The following is a 25352-nucleotide window of genomic DNA, read 5'->3' as shown; positions in this document are numbered from 1 at the left end:
TTGCTCCCAGCACAGCAGAGGGTGCTCAGTTAAGTCTCTGAAGGAGTGAAGAACAAAAAAAAACACAACTTTGCTGTCTTCCCGGACTTTGACACACTTCACTCCAATCAACCCTCTCACGTAGGTGGGAAGGACTGCGGGAACCCCACCCAGTCCTAAGCCCACTTCCCTTTGGGAGCCCAAAGCAGCCCACAAAGATCCCTGCTTCGGACGGTGCAAGGAACTTCTTTCCCTGCGGGAATCCTGGCGGCTCCTCTTGGGCAGGCCTTGGGCCTTCCAGGGTTAACACCTTGGGTGGGTGGGGACCTGGCCTCTTCCCGAAGCAGCTGCCCCAGTTGGTGGTACAGGCCAAAGGGGATTGTTGCCAGTGAAGAGATCTGCTGGAAGAAAATGGCTCCCCCCTTTTGGGCCACCCCAGACATTTAGTAATGGGGCAATTATTCTGTTGTATGTCTGGTCGGGAAGCAGCCCTGAGCAGAGACCTTCGGCAGCCCTTCTGGCGGACGGCCCTGAAGGATGCTCCCCCGACGCTTTCTGCTCCTCAGTGGATATCATCTATTAACCACCCCTGGACCAGGTCTCTGGTTTTGCACCCACATCACACAGAAGAGTTTTTCTGATACTAAACAGTCCCCCGTTTTTCTCCCTCGTGCACGGTTCATTAGAAGTCAGATCAGCGCATCTCCCTTCAGGGAGACGGGGTGCTCCACCAGAGTATCTCCTTTCACAGGTGACTTCCGGGAGGGTCTTTGGTACGCAAGGTACCTTCCCAGCAACGGTCCCTCCCACACAGGCCAAAGAAATGGGAGCCAGCTGCCCGCAGACACCGGAGAAGCCCATTGGCCAGTTGTCCCATTCCGTTCCATCCTGGCAGTGCTTGTAAGGATTGGGCCACCCGAGCTGAAGCACAGCGTAGAGCAGACATGTCAAACCCGCGACGTCACGTGACATCGTGTGACGTATCGGAGCTTTCTCTCCATTGCCGGCAATGGGGTGGGCACGGCTTTCACGTGACGCATCCGGCCCGCAGTTTGACACCCCTGGCATAGAGCGTGAGACTGGCCCTCAAGACCATGTGGCGTCACTGCCAACTGCCATGCAGCAACCCTGAGGGCCCGGCCCTAGTCCCCAAGTGAGCAGGGCTGCCCTCCCGCCTGTTCTCCTCTGCCCGAGTACGGTGATGCCGGAAGACTCCGCCCTGCTCCTTTCAAGCCCACAGAACGGCGCCTCTTGGGGAGGGTCACACAACTGAGTCCTGGATCTCAGAGCCAAGGCGAACCCGAGGACGCTGGACAGAACCCAACACCTCCACGAAAGTCTTGGATATATTAAGGGGTCGCCGATCGGACTCCAGAAAAGCCACGCGTGGGCAGACTAAGGACTCGTGCCCAGGTGTGCTCACCACGAGGCTCTCGCACAGAGCCTGGTAGCCCTTGTGGTCCTGCAGAGCACCAGACATGTTCGGGCCACTGAGTGGAGGCATGTTCTCGGTGGGCGGGGCCTCTCTGTCCTGCGAGGTGCTGGGATGGGACCAGCTGCATCGGCCCTGCTTGAGGCAGGCCTTCAGGCTGACCTGGTGCTTGTGCAGCATGAAGAGGACCAGCAGCATCACGGCGATGCTGAAGAGCACACACATCACAAGGAACTCGGCCCAGTAGGTCCTACTCTCCAACAGCAGTGAGGTGTTCTCTCCCGAGATGCTCCTGGAGGTGCTGAGGGTCTTCAGGGGGTCCTGGGGAGGCACTAGCTTGGCCCAGAGTCCTGGCTCCACATTCACACAGTAGCTGGCCATCAGCTGCTGGAAGCTGCCCTCCCGAGACCAGCATTCGTAGTGCCCCCCCTCGGCCGGGCTCCCCACCAGCAGCAGCTCTCCCTTGGGCAGCACCAGGAAGGAGGAGCTGAGGGCAGCCCCGTCGTGCACCCAGTGCCGGGAAGCCAGGTTGGACAGCAGCGGGCAGGGCAACGGCATCACAACGTTGGGCTGGAGCACCACTTGCTGACATTTGGGTTGGTCTCCTGGGGGAGAGAGCGCCCATCAGACCTGGCTGTGGCCTTCACAGAACCAGCCTTCTCAACAGCTCACTTGGCTCCAGCACAGCAGACACCAATCCCTGCAAGATCCTCCCTGGCTTTGGAGCCAGGGGTCGAGGCCCCGTTCCGCTCCCCGCCTTCCCCCAGCTTTCAAAGCCCAACCCCGGCAGGTTACCTGCTGAACGGCTGAGTTCCACACCGCTGCTCTGGCAAAGCTGGCTTGCCTCAGCCCCTTCGATGTCCTGGACCCAGGTCCTGGAGGGAGAAATAGGTGAGACCTGGGAAAAAGGAGGAGCAGAAGGGGTGCCCCCGAGGACCACGTGCCCCTGTAAGTACACTACGGGTGAGAAGACGAGCAGCAAGGGACTGGGAGAAAGGAGGGGGATGGTTCGGTTACACCAAATGGTCCGGCAGCACGGCCTGGGGGGGTGCGGGGGGGGGCTGGGGGTTGGAAGCCAGCCTGTGGCCAGATCTGGGAAGCACTCACACTGGCTGGAGTGGCCAAGGGCCTGGGAGGAGCAGCTGACAGGCCCCTCCACCCCAGGCACAGTAAGGATCTCCGGCCAGGACACACTCTCCACAGCTCCGATACAGGCTGCAGTTGGCAACGGGCACCTGTGCCAGAGCATCGTACGAGGCAGCATAAACCAGGCCCTGTGGGGAGAACAGGAGACACCCCAGCAGGAGCACCGTGGGGCACTTTTAACCAAGATCACGGGAAGAGGCTGTGCCACAGTTCCTCTGCCACCTCCCAAGGGCGGGGGCATTGCCTTGGCATCAGGAAATACACCTCTACTGTCATTAGAAGAGCCCTCCCCCTTCTGTCCTGTACCCAGTGGCATCCGCCTCTTGCCAACTAAGCAAGACCCGGAAGTGCATCCTCCCCAAGCAGAAGAGAGCAAGGAGGAGGCGGCGGCAGCTGCTGCCTGGGTGGTACTGATTCAGAAGCCCACCAGACATCTAGCCCGGATGCCGGGCCAGCCAGCTGCTTCTCTCATGCAAAGAACTGGGGCCAGGGGTTCCCCCCCTCGGTCTCCCCTTGACCTCTGCTCTTGCCTGGGTAGAGTCCAGCAGCAGCTCCAGGACAGGCTGCTCCGCAGGGAACAGCTGGATTTCCTCAATGATCCGCACTCCTTGTCCCGTGATCACTGCCTTGTGCAGGCGGCCATCGTCTACGAGACACAAGAGGTGCCCAGTGATGCCCCCCCCTCCCTGCCTGCGAGGGGGTCTTTTTAACTTCTGGTAGGCCTGGTCCACCATCTGAGGTCCAAGAAGATGGGAACGACCCGGGTTCAGGTTCGGGTCTAGCATCACCTCCTCTGCCATCTTTCCTTGGCTTGGCATTGACACACACACAAACACACACACATTTATTCAAGTTCCGTAACTGCCAACTCACATGTTCTCTACCCAAGCCATTTATATGCCGACGTGGATCAGCCTGAAGCTGTGGCAATACCACCAGGGCAGCCGCAGCAACAGAACAGGTGAATCTGGCTTCTCTGCCCCCCTTTCTGCCAGTCCTGCTCACCTGTGCCCAGAAACAAGACATCGTAGGTTTGCCGCAGACTCTGCACACGCTGCACACTGAGCTGCCGGTACCGGTACCGGGACTGCACCAGGAGCGCCTGGCTCCGCACCGGGCTGTTCATTAGGAAGTGGTCCTTGAGGTAGTTCAGGACCCGGTCCGGCATCTGGAGCGAAGAGGTGATTTTCATCTGCCGGGTCTTGTGGTTGATGCACTGGGAAGAGCAGGAGTTCACCCGTGAGTCCTGGCGGAGGGCTGGGGGATCTTGGGCAGAGCCCTCGCCCGTCCCTGGGGGCCCCTCCCCCCTCTGGATTTCTCTGGGAAGAAAACCAAGAGGCTTTGGAGTTCTTCTTTGGCTCGAGGCTCTGCGAGGCTCCCACCATTCAGCTGTTTTAACCAACAGGGACTTTCTTGGAAAGGACGTTTGCTTTCTTTTTCTCCAAAAAAAAGGCTGGAACTTGGGGACTGTAAAGTTTGGAAGTTGAACCCAAAACAAAAGGTAGGAGCAGCACAGGAATTTACAAAATTTGCAGCTCAACTCTTTGTTTTTAAAACATGCTGTTAAGATGTGTAGATGCTCACAGAATTATTCTGCCAATACATGCAGGCAAAGACTAGCATTCGCACAGCTACTGCAAAAAACAAAAAAAGAGCAGCACCAGCATGTGGGAATTCCAGAGCGGACTCCCTTGCTGTTGGCAACTGTCTGGGCACATGGCTGGTTTACCAAAACGTGACGGGGAAGAGTAAAAATCTACTGCACCGGTAATCTGGACGGTGGGTAAGGAGACACGCTAAGGAAAGCTGCAGTTTCCTTTGCATTTCAGAAGGCCCAGGACCATCCTCCTAGCGCTGGCTTTTGAGCTGGCTCCCCCTGAAGGGCGGAAGGCTGGGGAGGGCGTTCCTCCTCTTTCGATCTGGTCCCAAGGGCTACAGAAGTACATTTTAACTTAGAAGCTTCTTTTTCACAAGGAAAACCCATTTCTTGTGCAGCCTGTTTAATCATGCAGATGCAACATTTTGGACCAGTTGTTTGCAGTAGTAATCTAACCAAAAGGGCTGAGGAGGGAGGAGAATAAGAGAGAGAGGACAGCAGAAGCCACTTACTGCTCCGGGCCGGGGTTCTGGCACAGGATGGACATCTGTGTACCACTGTTGTGTCTCCCGGTTGACCCCTTTGTAGAGCCCATCAAAGGCTTCCTTCACATCGGAGATGGAGAAGGCACACACCGCTGCAGTCCCAGGCCCTTTCCTATCCCTGGCAGAGAGGGGCAGGAGAGGCAGCGTGGGCCTTGAGGTGCCCGGAGAACACCATTTCCACCATTCGCCTGCATGGTGGGCCTTAGTCATGATGTGCCTCTTTACCTAGACCAGGGGTGGGGAACCTTGGCTCTTTGATGACTGGTGGACTTCAACTCCCAGAATTCCTGAGCCAGCATGGCTCAGCTTGGAAACCTCTCCCTTTCCCCTCAGCATGGCTGGTTCAGGAATTCTGGGAGTTGAAGTCCACGAGTCATAAAAGAGCCAAGGTTGCCTACCCCTGACCTAGTCCACCACCCTCTGTGGGTGCTTTGGTGCCAGTCCCCCCAAGGCTCACCACTGAGAGGTAAAGACCCCATAGAAGACCGTCTCTGGCCAGCGATCGGCTGACGTCAACACAAACATGTCCTGAAGCACATTGAAGGGGAAGCCGTCCTCTGGGTGGGAACATAGCAGCTGAGCCTTCAGGAAGGTGGTCCATCGTCGCTGGAGCACACGCTCTCCACCCAGGTCATCCTGGGGAAGAGGGGAGGAGGAGGAGGAAGAGGAAGCCAGGAAGAGGAGAAAGGGAAGCAGGTTTGCCAAAGCTTGCCATTCCCCCGGCTGAGTGGCAGCAGAGCCACCTTCTGTGCCTCCTTGGACAGAGATCACCTCTGGCTGGCGCCTCAGCCACTGCCCTCTGCCCCTCCAGCCTCGGCTCCCAGCCCAGGTGAGCCCAGCAAATCTTCCTCCCTCAACAGAGCCTGTCGAGCCCATGGGAAGCTCTGGCACCCACGAGCAGGACAGAGAGACAGCTGCCAGGAGCCCCAATGCAGCCTGAACGCCAGATTCTGAGAACGCTTAGCAGAGAAAGGCAGGGCGGATTTTCGTGCCAAACAGCCATTTGCTCCTTTTCAGAAAAGAGCATTCAGCACGCCGGGCAGGGACGGAGAGGTTCTCCGAGAGGTCCCAAGATCACTCGCAGACAGCAGGTTCTCTGAGGGGACCCTCCCATCAGAAAAGGAAGGTAAAATGGGCGCCACGCAGAGCAGGCAGGTCGAGGCCAGGAGCCTCTCTAGTCCCCCTCCAGGGCTGCCCTTCCCTGCTAGCCTGAAGGAGTCCTAGCAAGAGGAGCAACGGTGGCTTTCCATCGACCGCCTGCTGACCTCACACTGATTTTAGGAGAAACGCCCATTCTGGGCAAGCCCAGAGCTGCTTGAGGCGCTCCGACTGCACTTTGCTCTGGATGCCAGAGTCGAGTTCTCCCTGGAAGCATCTGGGAGACCAAGGAGTGTCCTGGCTGCCTTTTGGCACGGAGAGGGTTGCCAACCGGCTCGGGATACCACAGGCAGCTTGGCACTGCAGGGATGGAGGGCAAAAAGCGGCATAAGCAGATTTCGCTCCTCCCTCCCTCCCTCACATGCCCCTCACCTTGCACACACGTGCAACGCGGGACACAACAGTGTCTTCGAAGAAGTCAAATTCCTTGCCGGCTTCACTGAAGAAGAAGTAGATCTTGCCATCTTCATCCTCCTGGGCGCTGCTCTCCCGCAGGAAGGCTGAGCCCACGAAGAACGGCTCTGCCCAAGAGAAAGAAGGCGGGTCGGGCCCTTCGTTTCCTCCACTTCCTTTAAGGGCCCCAGGAAGAAAAGGGGGGGAGGAGGGGAGCTGCACAGACAAAGCTGCTATCGCTGCCGCCAGTGCCGGGAGGGCCCTTCAGAGCAGTCGCAGGTGCCAGTCTCTGGGCACACACTCCCTTGGCAGAAGTAGGTAAAGTGCTGGAACCTCCGCCTTCCCCACTTCTCTCTCCCGTTCCTCTGGGGAAGAACTCCCCCCTAGAAAGAACTCATCTGCGTGAATACTTTATTTGGCCAAGTGTGATTAGACACACGAGGGATTTGCCCTGGTGCAGAAGTCTCTCTAGTGTACGTGCAAAACAACAGAATAATGATAATAACACTGATAAAGAGGGGGAAGCAAAGATAATCAGATGGAGAAATAAAACTACAGCTTTACTACATGGGTAAATACACACACACACACACACACACACACACACACAAGACAGAAGTACGGTAGGTGTTCAGCAGACACAAGGGGGGGGAAGGTCCCTGTGTCTGGTTCTTTTGGCAGGCAGCCCCCTATAGCGGCATCCCGAGGGGAAGAGTTGAAACGGTTGATGTCCAGGATGTGAGGGCGATAGACATTTCCTCAGCCCCATTCCTGGCTCGTGGCATACACAGGTCCTCAACGGAAGGCAGGTTGGTTGCAGTTATTCTTTCTGCAGTCTTAACTGCCCATTGGAATCTATACCTGCCCTGTGTGGTTGCTGTACCAAACCAGACAGTTACCGAAGCACAAATGACAGACTCAATAATTCCTCTGTGAAACTGTGTCAGCAGCTCCTTGGGCAGTTTGAATTTCCAGAACTGAATGGACATCCTTTGTTGTGCCCTTTAAATGGCGGTTCTAATGTCAGGTGTCCATTTCAAATCCTGTAGAACTCAAAAATTGGAAGAACTCTACTGCTGATGCTGTCGAACATAGTAACAGGTGGTAAAACAGAAGGGCTTCTCCTAAAACCTATTCTCATCTCTAGAGTTTTAAGCATGTTCAGCTGCAGATTCTTCCAGCTGCACCACAGGCCGGTTGTTCAACTTCCCGTCTATATGCAGACTCAGCACCGTCTCAAATGACTTTGCGTCTGCAAACCTCACTGCATTAACAGAGAGATCCTTAGAGATGCAGCCATTGATATAAAGAGATAACAGAGTAATGGAGAGAGAGCACACAGTCCTCGGGGGCATATCTGCTAACTGTCCAGGTGCTTGATGCGATTTTGCCTACTTTCACCTGTTGCTTCCTCTCTCTCAAAAAGCTGATAGTCCACCTGCAAGTATGAACAGGCAATGTGAGCTGAACCAATTTAGAGTGAGGAATTTCTGAAATGATGGCACTGAATGCCTACAAGGCTACGAAAGGATCCAAGCACGGTCCCTCCCTGGGGGTTCAAAATGTTGCGAGTTTCCCACCAAAAACAGAGACTTGGAAATGTCTAAACTGTACAATTTCCAGCAATTTTTCCCCCTAATATGCACAAGCAGTTTCTGCAAAGTGACGTCTCTGGCATTAGCTACCTGGCCAAAACAACAGAGGAACATATGTGGAAAAGGGAGCCCACGCCCCCCCCACATGCCCCCATCACCACCCTCCTCCTCCTCCTCCTCCCATCCATTCATCACACACCTTGCATCCAGTTGAGGGAACTTTCTGTCTTGATGGGCGGGCGGCTGCCGAGGCTACGAAAGATGGTGGGCTCGTTGCCCTGAAACTTGCTTACGGTACCCGTATACAGTTCACCATCTGAGAGAAAGCAGCCATTACAGGGCCATGAGAAGCTTTCTGCCTGCACCACCTGGACTCCCTCGCCAAGGGAACGGAGAGAAGACCACCCCTGTATTGTCCAATGAGCCCAGGGAAGATCATCTTCCTTGCAGGCAGCAGCCCCCCTCCCTCAAAAAGGCGCCCAGGGCAGCCTCTTTGAAACCACCAAAGCTCCTTACCGACCGTGATGGCTGTAGATCTGTACTCTGGGTCAAAGGGGCAGCGTCCCTTCCCGTCCTCCAGCAAGAGCTGCCCAGAAGGGTCTCGCTGCAGCTGGAAGGCTGGCAGGCTCTGCAAGGGGGAGGGCAACTTCGGTGAGTCCCCAGCAAGGAAGGGCAGACCCACAAGCCCCACCCGGCTGAGCTGGCCGGCTCTATCTCTCCCCTCTGCTGCAAGGCTCAGTGCTGCAAACGATCTTCCGTGCAATTTCCCTCCCGGGAAAGAGCCTGGATGCAAATTCTAACAGGGAGCTCACACGAGGAGGCTGCATAGCCAGGCAAACTCAGAAGTTCTGCCCGCCCAGCCCCATAGCGGGCAAGGGGGGCTGTCCAGAATGTGGCCTCAGGCTGGATCTTCCCGCCAGTTGGGAGGAAGAGGGCTCGATCCTGCACAAGGCTGTTCTCAGGCACAACCAACCACACATGTTCTGCCTACAATACAGGAATCACCCCAGTCTGGCAGCCTTCTCTGTGGAACCACTCAATAAGGCTCCAAGGAATTCAGGGAGGGCCGGTTTGGGTCCTTTCGCAGCTGAGCGCGGTGACTCCAGTCTAGCTCTGTACTTGACCCCTGCCAGGCTGGGTGGTTCCCAACAGCTGTCCAGGGCAGCTGTGAAAACCCCCACCAAGGACTCACTTCAGCCTGGGACTAAAACAGGCCTCGTTCGGAAGGTCATTAATTTTAAGCTAGATTAAAGGGATGCAACATTTCAGGACTCTTGAGTGGGTTAATGCACGCTAGGCACGACAAACATAACTAGGAACCCAGCTCTGATTTAAATAAAGTTAGTCTTATTGTTCTGCTCCACAAAACATCCAACCATCTGCAAGCAGGGGTGGCCTCAAGATAGTATGCCTTGCTAAGCCAAAGGAGAAAAATGTGGGCCTGGGGGGGGGGGGCTGGGATGGTCCTTACAATGTAGGTGCAGGTGGGGCTGAAGGCACTGGTCCCACAGGTGTACAGGTGGGTCTCGTTCAGCTGCAGCAGGACCTTGATGTAGTTGTGGCAGTCTCTCTGCGGAGGGAGGGAGGGAGGGAGAGGAGAAGGCTGCGCTCAGCACCAGCTGGCCACAGGAAGAAGCTCCTGCTGGGTCTGGGCTGTTCTGGCTGCCCGGGAGGAAGAGGCAACGCCCCGATGGGTCCCAGACTCCCAGCGGAATTCAGCCTTGCCCTTCTTGCCAGAGTTTACGCCCCCCCCCCAAACTGGCATTACCCACCTGAGGGTCCTTGCCCTTGAAGATGCACTGCTGTTTCTTTTCCTCCTCGGCGTGCCAGATCAGCTACGGGAAGGAAAGCAGGCTGCCATCACTCACCTGGCAACGCCAGTCATGGGCAAATTGTCCTGCTCAGTTCCAGGTCCACACGCTAAGAAGGAAGCAGCCCCGGGGCCAGCCACAGACCCAACCTCTTCTTACTTATACAGGCAACTGCCGGAGGCAAAACCACAACCAGATCCTCCCTGCCACCCTCAGCTTTTCAAATGTGGTGGCTGTGTAATGAGATGGCAGACAGTTGGAGGCTGGAGGGAAGAGCGTTCTCACCTCTACCAGTATGGCACGGCTGCTCCTACCAGCGTGAGGATCAAAGCCTGGCTGACTGCCTTAGATGCTGCTAGGGTAGTTAGGAACGCCCCCCCACCAGAGGACCTTTATTTTACCCCTCTGAAGCAGGGAAGGAGAGCCAAGAGACCAGGGCATCTGAACTGACCTGCTGGTGCTGGGGCCCGGGCGAGAAGGCGCTGGTGTTCAGAGCAAGAAGCATCTCGCGGGCACCAACGTACAAGACCCGGCCATCCGGGCTCAGCATCATTGTGGTATAGTTGGTGATTCCAGGCATCTGAAAGTCACTCCACAGCCGCCTCCGGGGAGAATCTTGGGGTGCAGAAATGGAAGGCAGGAGGAGAGATGACCGTGAATAGATGTCGGGCCCCCCCAGGCAGCCTCTTGGGCATCTAGCCTGACAATAGTGGCAGAGGCTACAGGACCCACGTTCCTGTTTCCAACAAACAGTGGGTAGCATTGTTTCCACTGTGATTTACCCGTTCAAGAAGCTGCTGCGCAAATCAAATCGAGCATCACACTCAGAGGTGTGCAAGCTAAGTATCTCAGGATCGCTCCCTTTTATTATTTCCTAAGTTTCCCCTCCCCACAAATTAGAAACATCTTCCCTTGATGCCTCCCGACCGGTGGGCTAGCAGCAACAAGGGTGGGCTTGTCACAAATGTCCTGGTTTGCCTCTGAGCACGCTTGGAGCACAACTGGCTACGCCGGTGGCCACTCGACTGAGCCATGCCAAGGCTTACCCGGACTCTCTCCCTTTTAGCAGGCAAAACTGCTGCCTGCAACCCACCAGCAAGGGAGGCCGCCAATGGATCCAGGCTTTCCCTGCCTTCCCCAAAAGCCTTTTGGGAAAGCTTTGCTAGGCCCAAGCCAGGACAGGCAGTGCAGGCCGGTCTGTTGGCAGCCATAGCACAGGAAAGAGTCCTCTTTCAGTACGAGAAGAGAGCAACGTTAGCAACACAGATGCTACACGGTGAAGGGTGTGCGTTAATGTAATTTTAAAAAATATACTGCATGTCTGTGGTGCTAAGAGACAGGAGACATATGTAGCAGATGTGAATTAAGATGCTCTGTTCAAATACATGGTTTAAACACGTCAATTACGGTACATGTTATGTGTGGCAAAGAACAGAATGCAAGCCTAAAAGCACAATTGATTTGATAGTTCATGATGAAAATTTGACAGAATGAGCGAAGAATACAAAGGTAATGAGAAAGCCGAAGTCAGGTATAAAAAGCATTAGAAGTTACTCTTCTGATTGGTGGATAAAGTACAAGGGATCCTTACGGTGAGCGCAGAGATGGATTGGCTGGTACTTTCTCACCCAGAGGAGGCTGAGATGTTGTTGGCTGAGAAACCACATTATCTGCAGCAAACATTACTAGATGACATTAAGCGGGGAGGGAGATGGATCTGAATGATGAGAGCTGACATTGCCATGAGGGCACACATCAATCAATCAACTAGAAAAACCAATTGGCTTCTGCAGAGGCAGCCACTCTGCCTTGCTGTTTCCTCCTATCCAGATCCTCTCAGCCACCAGATGCAAGTTAGGCTGTCTACGGCATCTCCTGCCTGGCCCACAGTAGAAACATACTATTGGACATCAACTGCCCATTGGCCTCTCCCAACAGTTCTAGAGATGCTAAAGACAATGATAGAGAACATTGAAGCATTGCTGAACAGAGTCCCTAAACCTTTGGATCAATGGCATCAAAGGCTGCTGAGAAACCCAAAAGAAACAAGATTGCTGCACTTTCTCCATTCAGGATCCCTTGGAGATAATCCACAAGTGCAAATAGTCACTTCCATTCATATCTAAGTCTGGATTCTGACTGCGTTGGATCAAGATAACCCAATTTCCCTCCTAATCCTTGAAAAAAACTATCATCAAAAAGGGAAGACTGAGGACAGGGTGAGTTTCTTAGTTACTTATTTTATCAAATTTCTAGACTGCTCCAATCACAAACTCCTCTAACACAGGTTAGAAACAACAGAATAAAAAGCACACAAAAAACAAACCCATAAAACATATGTCTAAGATTCAGAAATAAAACCTTATCAACTAAAACATATAGGGAACGGTTGTTGGAATTGGGTATGTGCAGTTTAATGAAGAGAAGGACGAGGGGGACATGATAGCAATGTTCCAATATCTCAGGGGCTGCCACAAAGAAGACGGAGTCAAGCTATTCTCCAAAGTGCCCAAAGGCAGGACAAGACGCAATGGATGGAAACTCACCAAGGAGAGAAGCAACCTAGAACTAAGGAGAAACTTCCTGACAGTTAGAACAATTAACCGGAACAACCTGCCTCCAGAAGCTGTGAATGCTCCAACACTGGAAGTTTTTAAGAAGAGACTGGACAACCATTTGCTGAAATGGTATAGGGTTTCCTGCCTGAGCAGGGGGTTGGACTAGATGACCTCCAAGGTCCCTTCTAACATCATCATCATCATTACCCACTCACATTTTAAAAGAAATGTCACCCTAGAGCCTGGGGTTCTGACCCCCAAAAGGGAAAGGTCAGTGTCTGCACAGATGCTAACCAAAGGCACGGGGAGTGCCACATAAGACACCTCCCATTTCACAAATGGCAACACCTGCGTGAAAGAATGCAGAGAGCACCCACCCTGGCTGACAGTATCCATTAAGCAGAAGGTGGTCCCACAAATATCGAGGCCCTGAACCTGGGCTTTAAACAAACAGTGAGGAGTGTGGTGGCTCACGTGGTTACAACACTGGGTTGAAAATCTGCAAGGCTGCATTCGAAACCCGAGTGCTGTTGTGTGGTTGGGTAAGCTCCCATCATTCACTCCAGTTCCTGCTCATCTAGCAATTCGAAAGTGTGCAAAAGAGGTAGATAAATTGATAAAAACAGGTGGATAAACAGATACCACTTTGGTGGGCACATTAATGGGGACACAAAATGAGCCTCCAACCGGGCATCTCCTGGGCAACAGTGATGTCACCAGCTAATCCTCTGAACCCAGAAGTGCCTCAACACTTGAAACAGCAGCAAGTTTGTTGTACAGCAACAAACAGCACTCTGAAACCCGCGCAGAACTGATTGCTAGCCAACAATGTGATGTGGGCACAACAAGAAGCACCCATGACACCTGAGACATTGCATTTTGGACCGTTGGAGCTTCTGAATTGTCTTCAAGGGCAGCCTTCAATGCTTAGCACATTGCAACAGCCCAACTGAAGAAGTCAATGGTACACAAATGATTATGAGTATTCTGTCTGTTGGTCTATCTATCTGGTTCCAGGAGGAATTTAACAGATATATCACCAGATGCTGTGTAAAGTCCCTCAAGGGCACAGCTGCTACCTCAGCCAGAGTTGCAAGTCTAAGATTCCCTTTATGAACCAGTTTGGTAAAGGACATTGTGATTCCATCTAGATCAGGGGTCTCCAACCTTGGTAACTTTAAGACTTGTGGACTTCAACTCCCAGAATTCCTGAGCCAGCTATGCTGAGGGGAAAGGGAGAGCCATGCTGGCTCAGGAATTCTGGAAGCTTAAGTCCACGAGTCATAAAAGAGCCGAGGTTGCCTACCCCAGGCTAGTGGTTAAAAAGGCTAGCTAGAACCTGGCAGATCCTGTGCCCTGCTCCCTCCTGAGGCTCAAAGCTGCTGGGCCAGTCACAATCTCTCAGATCTGGGATGGCACAGGCAAGGGAAAGCCACTTCCAAAAAACCTTGCCAAAAAAACCTGCATGGTCTACTCCAAGCTGTAGCTGGGAGCAACTCTGACTTGAGGGCATCAAAAAAAGGGGGGAGGGGCTCCTGTCTTGGTCTGATCGCCCGATGCTGGTGGTGCTCTGGGTCTGCAAGCCAAGTCAAGGCAAATGGATGGCCAAGAGCCAAGATTGCCTCCCCCTGGTCTAAGGCACCGACAGCCTTCCCAATTCATCCTTGCCCATTTCATCAGAACACCCGAGCTAAAGGAGTCCCAAGTCTCCTCGCAGACTTAATTAATTTTGCTGTGCCAAACTGGAGTCCAGATCTGAGCAAGTATGAGTAACGTTACCATCAGCCAGTGAAGAAACATCTCCGGGCCCCTTCCTTCTTCCAGCTGAACCCGTGGCTGCATAACAGCCTGAGATGCAATGAGGGCCCCTCCCTCCACTGGGGACGCTCACATGGAAGAGGGAGGGGGGAGCTCTGGGGCAGACCCCAAGGATGTCACCCCCCACAAGGCCTCCCGCCTAGTTACCCCAGGAGTGATGGGGTCCCCTTCATGCAGGGCTCCAAGGGAGGCTGGAGAGCAATTTGTGGGGGTGCCTTAGTTGGACTTTAGCACTCGGGACTCTTCCCCCGTCCCCACAGCCCACCTTCGCTCTGAGGCCAGGCTGCAATGCCGCCTCACGTCCTTTCATTGGGCAGGGATGGACGGATTTCCCGACAGACTTTTGCCCTTCCCCCTTACCTCCCCCCCTCCCCAATATGTGGCGGAGAAACCATCCCCAGGTTTGGGCATCCAACTGTTACTATTTATTTAGATTTAATTCTTATTGTTCACTGTGTGTTTCTGGTGATAGGACTGCTGATCTCCCAGGGGAGCAGTAGCCTTGTGGAATCCCTTCAGGTGCATTGTAATGCAGGGGCGATCCGGGCAGTAATCCAGGTAGAGAGAGATTATTCTGTCAGTGAAACAGAAAATCAATCGCTTAAATCAAGCAAAGCGCCTTCCAAAAATCTGCCTGAATGATGGATTAGAAGAGCTGGTCAGAAACCCCAAGCTCTCTCGGAGCTTTCTTTCTTCCCTCCCGAAGCCTCTGTAAATTATAAGGTTGGAAGGGACCACAAGGATCATCTAGTCCAACCCTCTGCAAAGGGTTAGACTTCTGCAGATGGCGAACCTGCAACCTCCTCAGGTAAACTCTTCCCTGCAACGGAGGGCTCCCCTGGGGCCTTTTTTCTCCCGCTCAATGAGATCCAGGCAGCTGCAACCTTTGCCCAATATTTGCTGTGACCACGGATGGTAGCTGCTGACCTTCTTCCCTTCTGCTTGCCTCCCTGGACACAGCCATCCGGCCTCCCTTCCATCCGGCTCCTCCAGACGACCCTCAAGTCCCGTATGGTCTCTGCTGCTGCCCTCCGCTTTCAGGGACGTGCCCAGAAGTGCCCGCAGGAGCCTCGCCCATCCTAATGCCGCTCAGAGGAGTGACTCCACTGCTTCCTGACAGCTGCTTCTTAGTACAGCTCCTAATCATTGGGTCAGGTCTCTTTTCTTCCCCCAGCCCAGCCCCGCACTCGTGTGCCAGGAGCAGTAGGAGAAAAAGACGGTCCTGGCTCACCAGGCAAAGTCCAGCATCCTTCGGACCCCCACGGATGAGCTCCTTTAGTTCTGTAGGAAGCAGCTACCAATGAAAACTACCCCAGCTGGAAATATTGGAATGTTTTGGAATTACGAGACAAAAAGAATGACCTCCAATTCTGTGAGCAGTTGAACTAATGTAAAAATGATTAAGGTGAACTGACCAGAATTGCGGTTTTTAGTTTGAGATATTATTTGCATTTCCTCACGCTGAGCCAAATGCAGCCCTTGCCCGAACACTTGCTCACCCCACTGCAGGGCCCTGCGGGGCAGAACAGGTGTGGGCTTCAGGCAGGGCTTACATGGCCTGCCGCACTCTCCTCCCCACTGAGGTGGCCTGGCTCATCACTTAATTCAGCAAAAGGGACGCCTGGACCAGCGCTTCAAGCCCCCGGGTGCTCTCGGCCTCGGAGCAAGTGTGCCAGCCGAGCTGCCAAGCAGAGGCGAGTAGCAGCAGCTCTGGGGCTGGGCTGGGCTGGCAGCTGGCACTCTCACGCTCTTCAGAGCCGGATCGACCTGCTGCAGGATGGTGCCTCTGCTCCAGGTGGAGCCTCGTGGCCTCCTGGCAAGGAGTGGGTATCACTCCCTGGCATTCCAAATAACAGGGGGGAAGGGTGGATTCCTCCAGCAACATGGTGGCTCTGAAGCCTAGCTGAAGCCCCCACCCAGTGCGACTTCGGCACTGCCCCACCTGGAAGGGGAAGCCTGCCCAGTGACCTTGGAGGACCTGCTCTGCGCCAATCCTGCTCAGTGGTGGAACCTGTTGGGACTGTCTGCAGCAAGTCTGTGCTTGGTGACAGGCTTGGACGGGCTCCAACTTGCTGCGCTTCAGGGAGGGCTTGCACGCCAAGGCCGGAAGCTCTCCCAGCACGGGTGGCAAAAACCAGGCAAGTCAGGCAGTTTTGGGAACTCCAAAGAGAGTGGCACAGCCCCATCCCGGGAGTGCCCTACTGCCGGCCAGATCCCCACAGCACAGATCTCTCCCCCAGCTTCCTATGGGAGCCGCTTCCATGATTGTTTGATCTTCCACAGGGGCAGAGAGCGCGAACGGGGGCCTTCACCGGTAGCCCCTGCCTGGCAGCCACACCAGGTTCAACCAGGAGGCAAAGATTCGCACCAGGAGCCAGATCAAAAAGACCTGCAGCCAGATTCCAGAAGGCCCCCCCCGTCCCCGCCCCCGCTAAAATAGCAACACTGGATGGTTAGAGCCAGATTGCGTGATGTTGAGCACAAGCACACCTGTGTTTTGTGAGAATAACTGGGGCCATTTAGACAAAGGTCCCTCCACAAGCAAGGGTGGCTGGATCCACTGACCAGCGATGCTCTGCACATCTAGTTTTCCAACGGGGAAAGTTGCTCACAAGCTTTTTAGCGCTGCACTGCTACAGAATAAGGAAGGGAACATTCCACAGACAGAAATTCTTCAGGTAAAGGGAAGGAGGTTGGGAACTGCCAAAAAATAAGACCTGGAGTTCATCATTTGCTCTTCCAACGAGCAGCCCCTCAGGAGCAGTCCAAGGCAGCTTTGAGCTAATGTGAGACCGTGGGGGGAGGGCATTGGATCCAGATCTTAAGCCTCTTTTTTAGGTAGGTCCTAACTCTGAGCAGTCACTAAGCGACTGGTCGTAAGTTGAGGACTACCTGTACACAAAATCGGGGCACTTGGCCAAATCCCAGCACAATATATCAAGATCGTAAACTAACATTGGAAGATCAGGTTAAGGCAGACCTGGGTGTTTTACAGCCTGGAGGCCACGTCCAGCCATTCAGCATTCCCTGTGCAGCCTGCAGCATTGGCGACCCTGGCTGTGGGCAGGGTGGCAGGGTGGCAGCAACGACAAGGAGCAGGATGGGGGAGGGTTTGACAGGGCAGCACAGGGGGAAGGGCAGCGGTGACGTACCACAAGAGTCCCAGCTTCTCATGCGGCCCCTTGGGAAAACTAATTGTCTATGCTTGGGTTAAAAGGAACAAGACATCCTTTAGCAGCAAGAAGTGTTCAGCTTAGCTATGTGTATATACAAGGTGGGGTGTTCACGGATTGGAAACAAACAATAAGTGTGAGAAGGTCATGGGGTTACTGAGAATAAGGAGCACCTGAATCAATAGTGCCAGGCAGCTGTGAGAAAGAGTCTTAAAGAAAAAATAAATAAACATGTATTTAAAACTCCTTCTGCTCAGGATTAAAGGAAACTCACCCAAAGCTGTGAAATAGGACAATCCAAAGTTCCTAATGACTGAAAAGAAGTTAACAAGCAATTTCCAAAAGTGATTAGAAAAGGGAGTGTGCGAACTCAGTGACCTTTCAAAGGTGCCACTGTGTTTTGAGCAAGCTGGTTACTCTTTCATCTCCCAGAACTCTAAACCCACCGGAGGCCGCTGTCTTGTGGTCTCCTAGTGGGGAACAGCTGTCTGGAGCACCCGTAGGCAATCTCAAGTCCTCTCCTGGTCTCCAGAGAAATTAGGAAGAGCTGGTCTACAGGTAGCCCTCGTCTTACGGCCGTAACTGAGCCCCAAATTTCTGTTGCAAGCGAGACAATTGCTAAGTGAGTTTTGTCCATTTTATGACCTTTCTTGCCACAGTTAATGAGTGAACTGTTAGTAAGGTTAGTAACACAGTTGGCCTCCCCATTCCCTTTGCTTGTCAGAAGGTCGCAAAGGGGGACCACATGACCCCAGGGCTCTGCAACCGTCATAAATATGAATCAGTTGCCAAGCATCCAAATTCTGATCAGGTGACTCTGGCGATGCTGCTACGGTCGTGTGAAAAATAATCATAAATCACTTTTTTCTGTGCCGCTGTAATCTCAAACGGTCCTTGAAAGAATGGTTGTAAGTTGAGAGCTACCCATACTTGCTGGTTCTTCATTCCACAGGGATCTTCAGCCCTGCTTTCAGTAGAGTCTGGCTGGCCAAGGGCCGTAATAGATGTATTTGATTTCAGCAGAGGGCAATGGAGATGGTACAGCATCTTGAGGACACGGCCTATGAGAACAGACTGAAGGAATCTGGGATGCTCAGTTGGGGGAAAAAAATACAACTTGGGGGATTTTATGGGAAATCTACGAAGGGACCACAATGGAGATAGCAGGACCTACAAAAAGCATCTAAGTATCTTGGTGGATCACAAATGGGAGATGAGTCAACAATATGACACAACGTGATTCAGTCTGCAAGCACAATCCCAGACTGCTTCAACGGAAGTACAGCATTAAGATCAAGATCAAGATCAAGATCCTCTCTATTCTAGGTCGGTCTGAGCACACCTAGAAGGGCAAGTGCTGTATTTCAGCATCACTGAAATGCTGCGGCACGATTGAGGTCTACAATTTAATAAAACAGACTTTTGTACCTGGCTTTCGGAAGGAAATGGAGTCCTAGATGGTTATGCTGTTTTGGGCAGGCATTTGGGGCAGCGTAGGAAGCAGTATCAGATCACGGGGAGAGAAGTTACTAAACTAAGTGGGAAGGTACAAAGAGAGGGGGGGAAGGGAGGAAAAAGGAGCAGACAGTTAGATAAGAAAGGTAGAAAGAATAAAGGAAAAGAAGTAACTGGAGTAGAGAGAAAAACAGCAGCTCAGCGAAGGATTGGCTGCACGTGGAGTCGGAGGCAGCTGGCAGCAGAGAACGACAGCCTCAGCTCAGGAGCCCAAGGAAGCAGAGCAATGCTGGAAAAGAGGCAACTGAGGGCGAACCGGCAGCTGAACAGCAACGAAGGGAGACTGTTGGGGGCAGCGAACCAGTGGATCACAGTATATTCAGGAACAGCCTAGACTCGTGGTGGCGAACCTATGGCACAGGTGCCACAGGTGGCACGCAGAGCCCTCTCTGTGGAAACGCGCGCCGTTGCCCCAATCCTAGGTCTTCAACTGGGTTTTATAAAACCTTTTAGCGCTAGGCCTCTGCCGCCATGTACAAAAAAAGGTTCAAGTTCCGTTTCTGAGTCAATTTCTATCAGTGCATTATATATCCTTTTTATATGTGCTTGACCTTGATCTCTAATTTGTTTTACCAAATTTCCATCAGTTATCGAAAAACCAACTTTCTGATCTTCTTTCCATCTTGCTTGCAACTGCCCATACTGGAACCAAGTTTGTACAATCTCTTCTTCTTTTAAAATATTATATGGCTTTAATTGCCATACATTCCTTTCTATCCTTAAATTTTCTTTGTATGTAATCACATCATGTTTAAATCCCACATTTATATTTTCTATTGCATGTTTAGATATTGCCCAAATTGGTATTTTATAATTTAACTTATATCAATATTTTTTCATACTCGCAACAGAGCATACCTTAATATATGTATCTTAAAAACATTATCCACCTTATCATACAATAAATATGCATGCCAACCAAATAACAAATCATAACCCTCAAGATTCAATAATCTCCCTTGTGTTAAATTAAACCAATCACTAATTGATGATAAAGCAGCAGCCTCATAATATAATTTAAAATTGGGCATTTTAAGACCACCTCTTTCACGTATGTCCTGCATTATCTTAAATTTAACTCGTGGTCTTTTCCCTGCCCAAACAAATTTATTAATACCTTTCTGCCATTCCTCCAAATTTGAGTCTTTTTTAAGTACAGGTATCATTTGGAACAAAAATAAAAATTTTGGCAAAACATTCATTTTTACTGCTGCAATTCTTCCCAATAAGGATAATTGTAATTTTTTCCAACTATCTAGCTCTTTTTGTATTTTTAACCATAACAATTCATAATTATTTTTGTATAATTTTACATTTGAAGCTGCAAGATATACCCCCAAATATTTAATTTTTTTTAACTATTTCAAATCCCGTTAACTCTTCTAAAACAACCTTTTGTTCTATAGTCATATTTTTAGACAATATTTTAGTTTTTTGCGTGTTTATCTTAAATCCAGAAACGCTCTCAATCTATAATCTTGATCTCTTATTTTAATTCCCTTAATTTTATTTTTAATCTCGTATTTTAATCAATAATATTTCCAATGTTAAAACAAACAGCAAAGGTGACAACGGACACCCCTGTCTTGTACCCTTTGCAATATTACATGTTTCTGTCAAACTAAGGCTGATTATCAGCAGATAGCCAGAACATGCAAAAATGAAGTCAGGAAAGCAAAGGCTCAGAATGAACAAAGACTTGCAACAGAAATCAAGGACAAGAAAAAAAAAGTTTCTTTCAACATATTAATAACAAGAAAAAAGTCAAGGAAACTCTAGGTCCACTAAAGAGAGGATGGTAAGGAAATAACAGGCAACAGGGAGAAAGCAGAGCTGCTTAACTCATGCTTTGCATCAGTCTTCACAGAACAAGAAATTACAGCCCAGCATACCAAAAAAACTACTGTACTGCAAAAGACAAACTAGAAACAAAAATTAAAATAAGCAAGAAAATGGTAAGACCTTGACAAATGTAAATCACTGGGGCCTGACAGATTACATCCCAGAGTTCTGAAGGAGCTGGCAGATGTTATCTCACAACCATTGCACCACATCTTTCAAAAATCCTCCAGCACCAGGGGAAGTACCTGAGGATGGGAAAAGGGCCGATGGGGTTGCCATCTTCAAGAAAGGGGGGGAAACGGACTCAGGAAACTACAGACCAAATCAGTCTAACATCAATACCTGGGAAGATCCTGGAAAAGATAATCAAAAAATAGATCTGCAAACAACTAGAAGCAAACAAAGTCACAACTAGTAGCCAGCACGTGCTTGTTAAAAACAGATCGTGCCAAACCAATCTTATTTCATTCTTCAATAAAGTGATTAAATTAGTAGACCAATGAAATGCCACTGACATAGTATATTTCGATTTCAGTAAGACATTTGACAAACCAACTTCTTGGTAAGTTAGAAAGAGGCGGAATGGACAACATCACCACCAGGTGGATTTATAGCTGGCTGACAAACCCTGGGGCTGCTACAGACTTTGAGGACTGATGATCACTACCACCTGTACAGCACCTTGTAACTTCAAATGGTCACTGAATGAATAGTCATTAAGCAAGGAATTTCTGTATTAAGTCTGCAGAAAGCTGGAAGGGGGCTGGGGCTAATCCTTCCAACGAAAGACAGCATATTCAGATGAGCAGCGGGTGAAACATATAGAATGGAATTGAACAGGAGAAATGTAAGTCTTGCTTTGGAGCTGAGCAAAGGGGAAAATAGACGAGGGGGAGACCTGGTTTGGCAGAAATATGTTTGAAGGGAACCTAGTGTCCTAGTTAATCCTGAGCAACTGGGCACCCCAGAACTCTCCTTCAAAAAGGAGAGTGACACACCAGGGGAAGTTCAGCAGATGCCTGCAAAAAGGGAGGTGTCTGGAATACACAGAAGAGGGGCAGTTTCCCAGACGTGGGATAAGACCCGGGAGGGGGGGGAGTTTCTAACCACCAAGCAAGTATCAGAACATCTTTACAAGAGGACCTGTTGCTGTACAGTGGATCAGCTGCCTTGGGAGTGGTGGAATCTCCTTCACCAGAGCTATTTAAAGAGCAGCCAGGATGCTGCAGTAAAGGATGCCTGTCCTGGGCCAGGAGCTGGACTAGGCAGCCTCTAAGGAGGGAAACCAGGACGGTCTTGGAGCAAATATTCAGCCTCCCTTATTGGCAAGTTTGTTACTCTATCCCAGAGGTAGGCAACCTTGGCTCTTTTATGACTCGTGGACTTCAACTCCCAGAATTCCTGAGCCAGCTGTGCTGAGGGAAAGGGGAGAGGTTTCCAAGCTGAGCCATGCTGGCTCAGGAATTCTGGGCGTTGAAGTCCACGAGTCATAAAAGAGCTGAGGTTGCCTACCCCTGCTCTGTCCGATAGGCCAGAAGTATAGTTTTCATCTTCTTGTGGAATCTGTTTCCTGATCCAATGCTGACATTAAGTAAAGTTCCTTCCAATCTTAGACTGTATAATTGCCCGAATGCTACAGGCAGGGACAGTCCTCATCTTTTAGCAACGAGGCAATGTTGGCAACACAGTGCAGCTCATGAAAGTGCAGAGTGTCTGTGCAGAATTCCTCAGAGAAGCAGCAAATTGTTTTCACCGATAAATATTGTGTCTGAGCTCTTCTTGGATCATGCACATTGTCTGCGGTGTGACACAGGCAAGCACTCACTTGAAGCTGCAATCCCCAAAAGACAAGCTAGCCATTTTTACTCCCACTGGCTCCGCCCTCCCTCACATCCTGGAGGGGAACAAGCTTCAACACCAGCCTCAGTTCGAAAACAGGCAGCCTGCCCGTCCTGGGGCCCCAGGATTTAAGGGTGTCCCATCCCAACCACTGGCAGGTCAGAACCCCTCCAGGAGAACATTTTGTTTCAAGTCTGGTTTTGTTAGTTGCACTTTGGTGCACGATGACTCAGGGAGCGCATTAAAGTAAACACTTCATAGCTTGTTCTTCTTGGTCCTGGGCACAAGAAATGAGGATCTGGACAAGACAAAAGCAAATCTAAGCTGCTCTTTCTTTGCTGAGTAGTGAAATGTGTCGTGTCCTTGCCACTGAGCATTCTGGGAAAACTGAAAAAGCAGACTTCTTCTTTGGGGTCCCGTTCAGCCCCTGAGCTTCTGTGGAATTAGAGTCCTGTTCTAACTTTTGGCTTTCTGGAAACACATTTACTGCCTGAAATATGGAGTTCCTCTGGAACAAAACAATATCCATTGATTTGTTGAAAAGTATTTCGTGCCAGTTCATGAGGGGAAAAAAAACCTGGCAACTTTATATACTCTTTTTTTCATGGGATAAAAGTCCTCTACAGCATTGTATTTTTAGCTATTTTTCTCAAAAAAACAAACCCCAACAACCCTCTTTTGCCTTGTTCTTGTAGTTACAGATCCACTCAATTTAGGCTGCCGATTAAAAAGACCCTCTGTGCATGCTCAAATACCCCATCCATCCCCTAGGATTCTTGCTCTCCTTTCCCTTTAAAGCAGGGGTCTTCAAACTTGGCCCTTTTATGACTTGTGGACTTCAACACCCAGAATTCCTCAGCCAGCAAAGCTGGCTGAGGAATTCTGGGAGTTGAAGTCCACAAGTCATAAAAGGGCCAAGTTTGAAAACCCTTGCTTTAAAGCGAGACAAAGCCGTTCTTCAGCCCGGCCCTTCTAGCCGGAGACGGGCCGGTCTGGAAGACCGAGCAGTTCCCCGCCAGGCGGGCCGGGGGGGGGGGCGGCCCAGGAGGGAGTCGCGTGTCGTGCACGAAGCCCCCGAGTCGCGCTTTCTCAGCCTGTCCGGTGGCGAACGCGTGGCCACCGTGGCGGAAAAGGACGCTGGGGACGGTCTGGTCGTGGGACGGGGACGAGGGTGGAAATCCACACGGGGGGAGGGGGTGCCTTGGGCCAATTCAGGCTTCTTAACACGTGTGTGGGGGCACCGAATGGAAACGGGGGCCAACAGGGTCCTCTCAGGCCTTTTGCCCCATCGCTACCCTTTGCGCATCCCAAGCGGCGGGCGGGCGGGCCCAACCGGGGGCGGGGAGAGGGGGTCCCAAGGCCCCGAGAAGCGGAAAAGGCCGGGCCGGCGCTGCCAGCCTCGCCTCCGGTGGGCCCAACCCGCCGTCCCCGGCGCCCGGCTTGCAAACGCCCAAGGGCTGCCGAGTCCGCACGACCACCCACCCCCCTTTCCTTCCTTTGCGCCCCGGCTCGGTTGAGGCCGCGGCTCGCCTACCGTGGCCGAGGCTCAGGCGCGGCACCGCCTCCCCGGGGGCGGCCGAGGGCAGCAGCGGCCCCAGCAGCAGCAGCAGCAGCGGCGGCAGCGGCGGCGGCCCCATGGCGCGAGGGCCCGGCGAGTGCGGGGCGCGGGGGGCAGCGGCGGCGGCCGACCCAGCTGGGCGGGCGGGCGTGGCGGCGCCTCCGCCTCCGGGGCGTGGCGGGCAGGCCCGTACCTGAGCCGGAGCCGCGCCCGGCGTGCCTGCGGGGAGGGCGGCGGCGGCGGGCGGCACCTGGCGCGCACCTGCCCGCCTCCGAGGGCGCTCCCGCTCTGGCAGCCTTGGGCCGGGCCGGGGGGAGAGACCCCTCGAGATCCGCTAGTCCAGCGTTTCCCAACCTTAGGAACTTGAAGATGCGTGGACTTCAACTCCCAGAATTCCCCAGCCAGCATAGCTGGCTGGGGAATTCTGGGAGTTGAAGTCCACGCATCTTCAAGTTCCTAAGGTTGGGAAACGCTGCGCTAGTCGCTCACCCGTGAACCGCGGGCAGAACCCGCGGGAGGCGAAAGAGAGGCAGCTGCCGAGCGCTGGTGGCGCCCGCTAAGACCTCTTCGGGACGGGCCGAGTTTGGCCCTTTCTTATTGCTTCGTTTTCCGGGCTGAGCCACGATTTCCTTTTTCCCCTGGAGCGGCCTCGTATCTCTTCAGCGCCGGAGTCGCCGGAGTTGGGAATTCAATCAGGCGTTGCCCGGTTGCTTCCTTTGGCAGACGCGCTACCTAAACACGCCACTGGGGGCGCTGTCGGGAACCCCGCCAGGGGACGGGGCGGCGATGGGCCCCGGGCCCCACGGCCTCGCTGCAAGCCCCTCTCCCTGGGCAAGGGAGGCGACTTCCACTTTTGGCTCCTCTTGGCCAGGGAGGAGCCTCCCCCCCCCCAGGATCTAATGCCCGCTGGTGCCAGGCAAAGACCAGGAAGGGTCAGCCAGAGTTGCCGCTGCCCAGGCAGAGTCCGGGTCTCCTGGGAATTTCGCTGCGCCTGCAGGCGCAGCGAAATTCCCAGGAGACCCGGACTCTGCCTGGGCAGCGGCAACTCTGGCTGACCCTTCCTGGAGCTGCTCTCCGGATTTCTTCCTGCTGAAAAGGGAGTCGGAATCCTGGAATCCTGGCATCGGTGCGGTTGAGAGGCTGCTGGACAGCCCAGGCCCTGCAGAGGAAGCCTGCCTCTCCGCCTGCTGGTGCCCAGCTGCAACCCAGAAATTGAATGGCACATTTTATTTGACCTAGTGTGATTAGATAGATACACAAGGAATTTGTCTCCAGATGCAGCGCAGAATAATGATAATCACCAATAAAAGAGGGGAGTAAAGAAGATAATAAAGGAAAATAATAATATTACAGCCATACTACATGGGTAAGTATACATAGCTATTATTAAGAC

General features: G+C 52.4%; 1 protein-coding gene across 2 annotated transcripts; it reads right to left on the bottom strand.

Annotated features, from left to right (window-relative positions):
* Positions 1-54: 54 nt before the first annotated feature.
* Positions 55-24548, bottom strand: SEMA4B (semaphorin 4B). Of its 2 annotated transcripts, none has more exons than XM_083370933.1 (14): positions 24449-24548; positions 10108-10271; positions 9618-9680; positions 9317-9415; positions 8362-8473; positions 8045-8161; positions 6230-6378; positions 5157-5335; positions 4667-4817; positions 3563-3773; positions 3088-3203; positions 2519-2685; positions 2207-2286; positions 55-2016 (listed from the first exon to the last, which is right to left on the bottom strand). In XM_083370933.1, exons 2-14 carry the CDS (start codon positions 10234-10236, stop codon positions 1241-1243), a joined length of 2349 nt encoding a protein of 782 aa, XP_083227059.1. In that variant the 5' UTR covers positions 10237-10271; positions 24449-24548; the 3' UTR covers positions 55-1240. The 2 variants fall into 2 exon arrangements, with proteins under 2 accessions (XP_083227059.1, XP_083227058.1); XM_083370932.1 differs by lacking the exon at positions 24449-24548 and adding an exon at positions 23936-24109.
* Positions 24549-25352: the final 804 nt, after the last annotated feature.

The sequence above is a fragment of the Vipera ursinii genome (genome assembly GCF_947247035.1).
Source record: "Vipera ursinii genome assembly, chromosome: 11".
NCBI lineage: Eukaryota > Metazoa > Chordata > Lepidosauria > Squamata > Viperidae > Vipera > Vipera ursinii.
The sequence above is the reverse complement of the archived record's forward strand: the minus strand, read 5'-3'. Positions and strand labels throughout refer to the sequence as shown.

Excerpts from the sequence above, each read along its gene's own strand:
- SEMA4B (XM_083370932.1), bottom strand. The coding sequence starts at position 24,038 with ATGGGGCCGCCGCCGCTGCCGCCGCTGCTGCTGCTGCTGCTGGGGCCG. Across the intron at positions 8,162-8,361 it reads ATCTACAGCCATCACGGTCG|ATGGTGAACTGTATACGGGT; the intron begins GTAAGGAGCTTT and ends GCTTTCTCTCAG. Across the intron at positions 3,774-4,666 it reads CAGAACCCCGGCCCGGAGCA|TGCATCAACCACAAGACCCG; the intron begins GTAAGTGGCTTC and ends TGCTCTTCCCAG.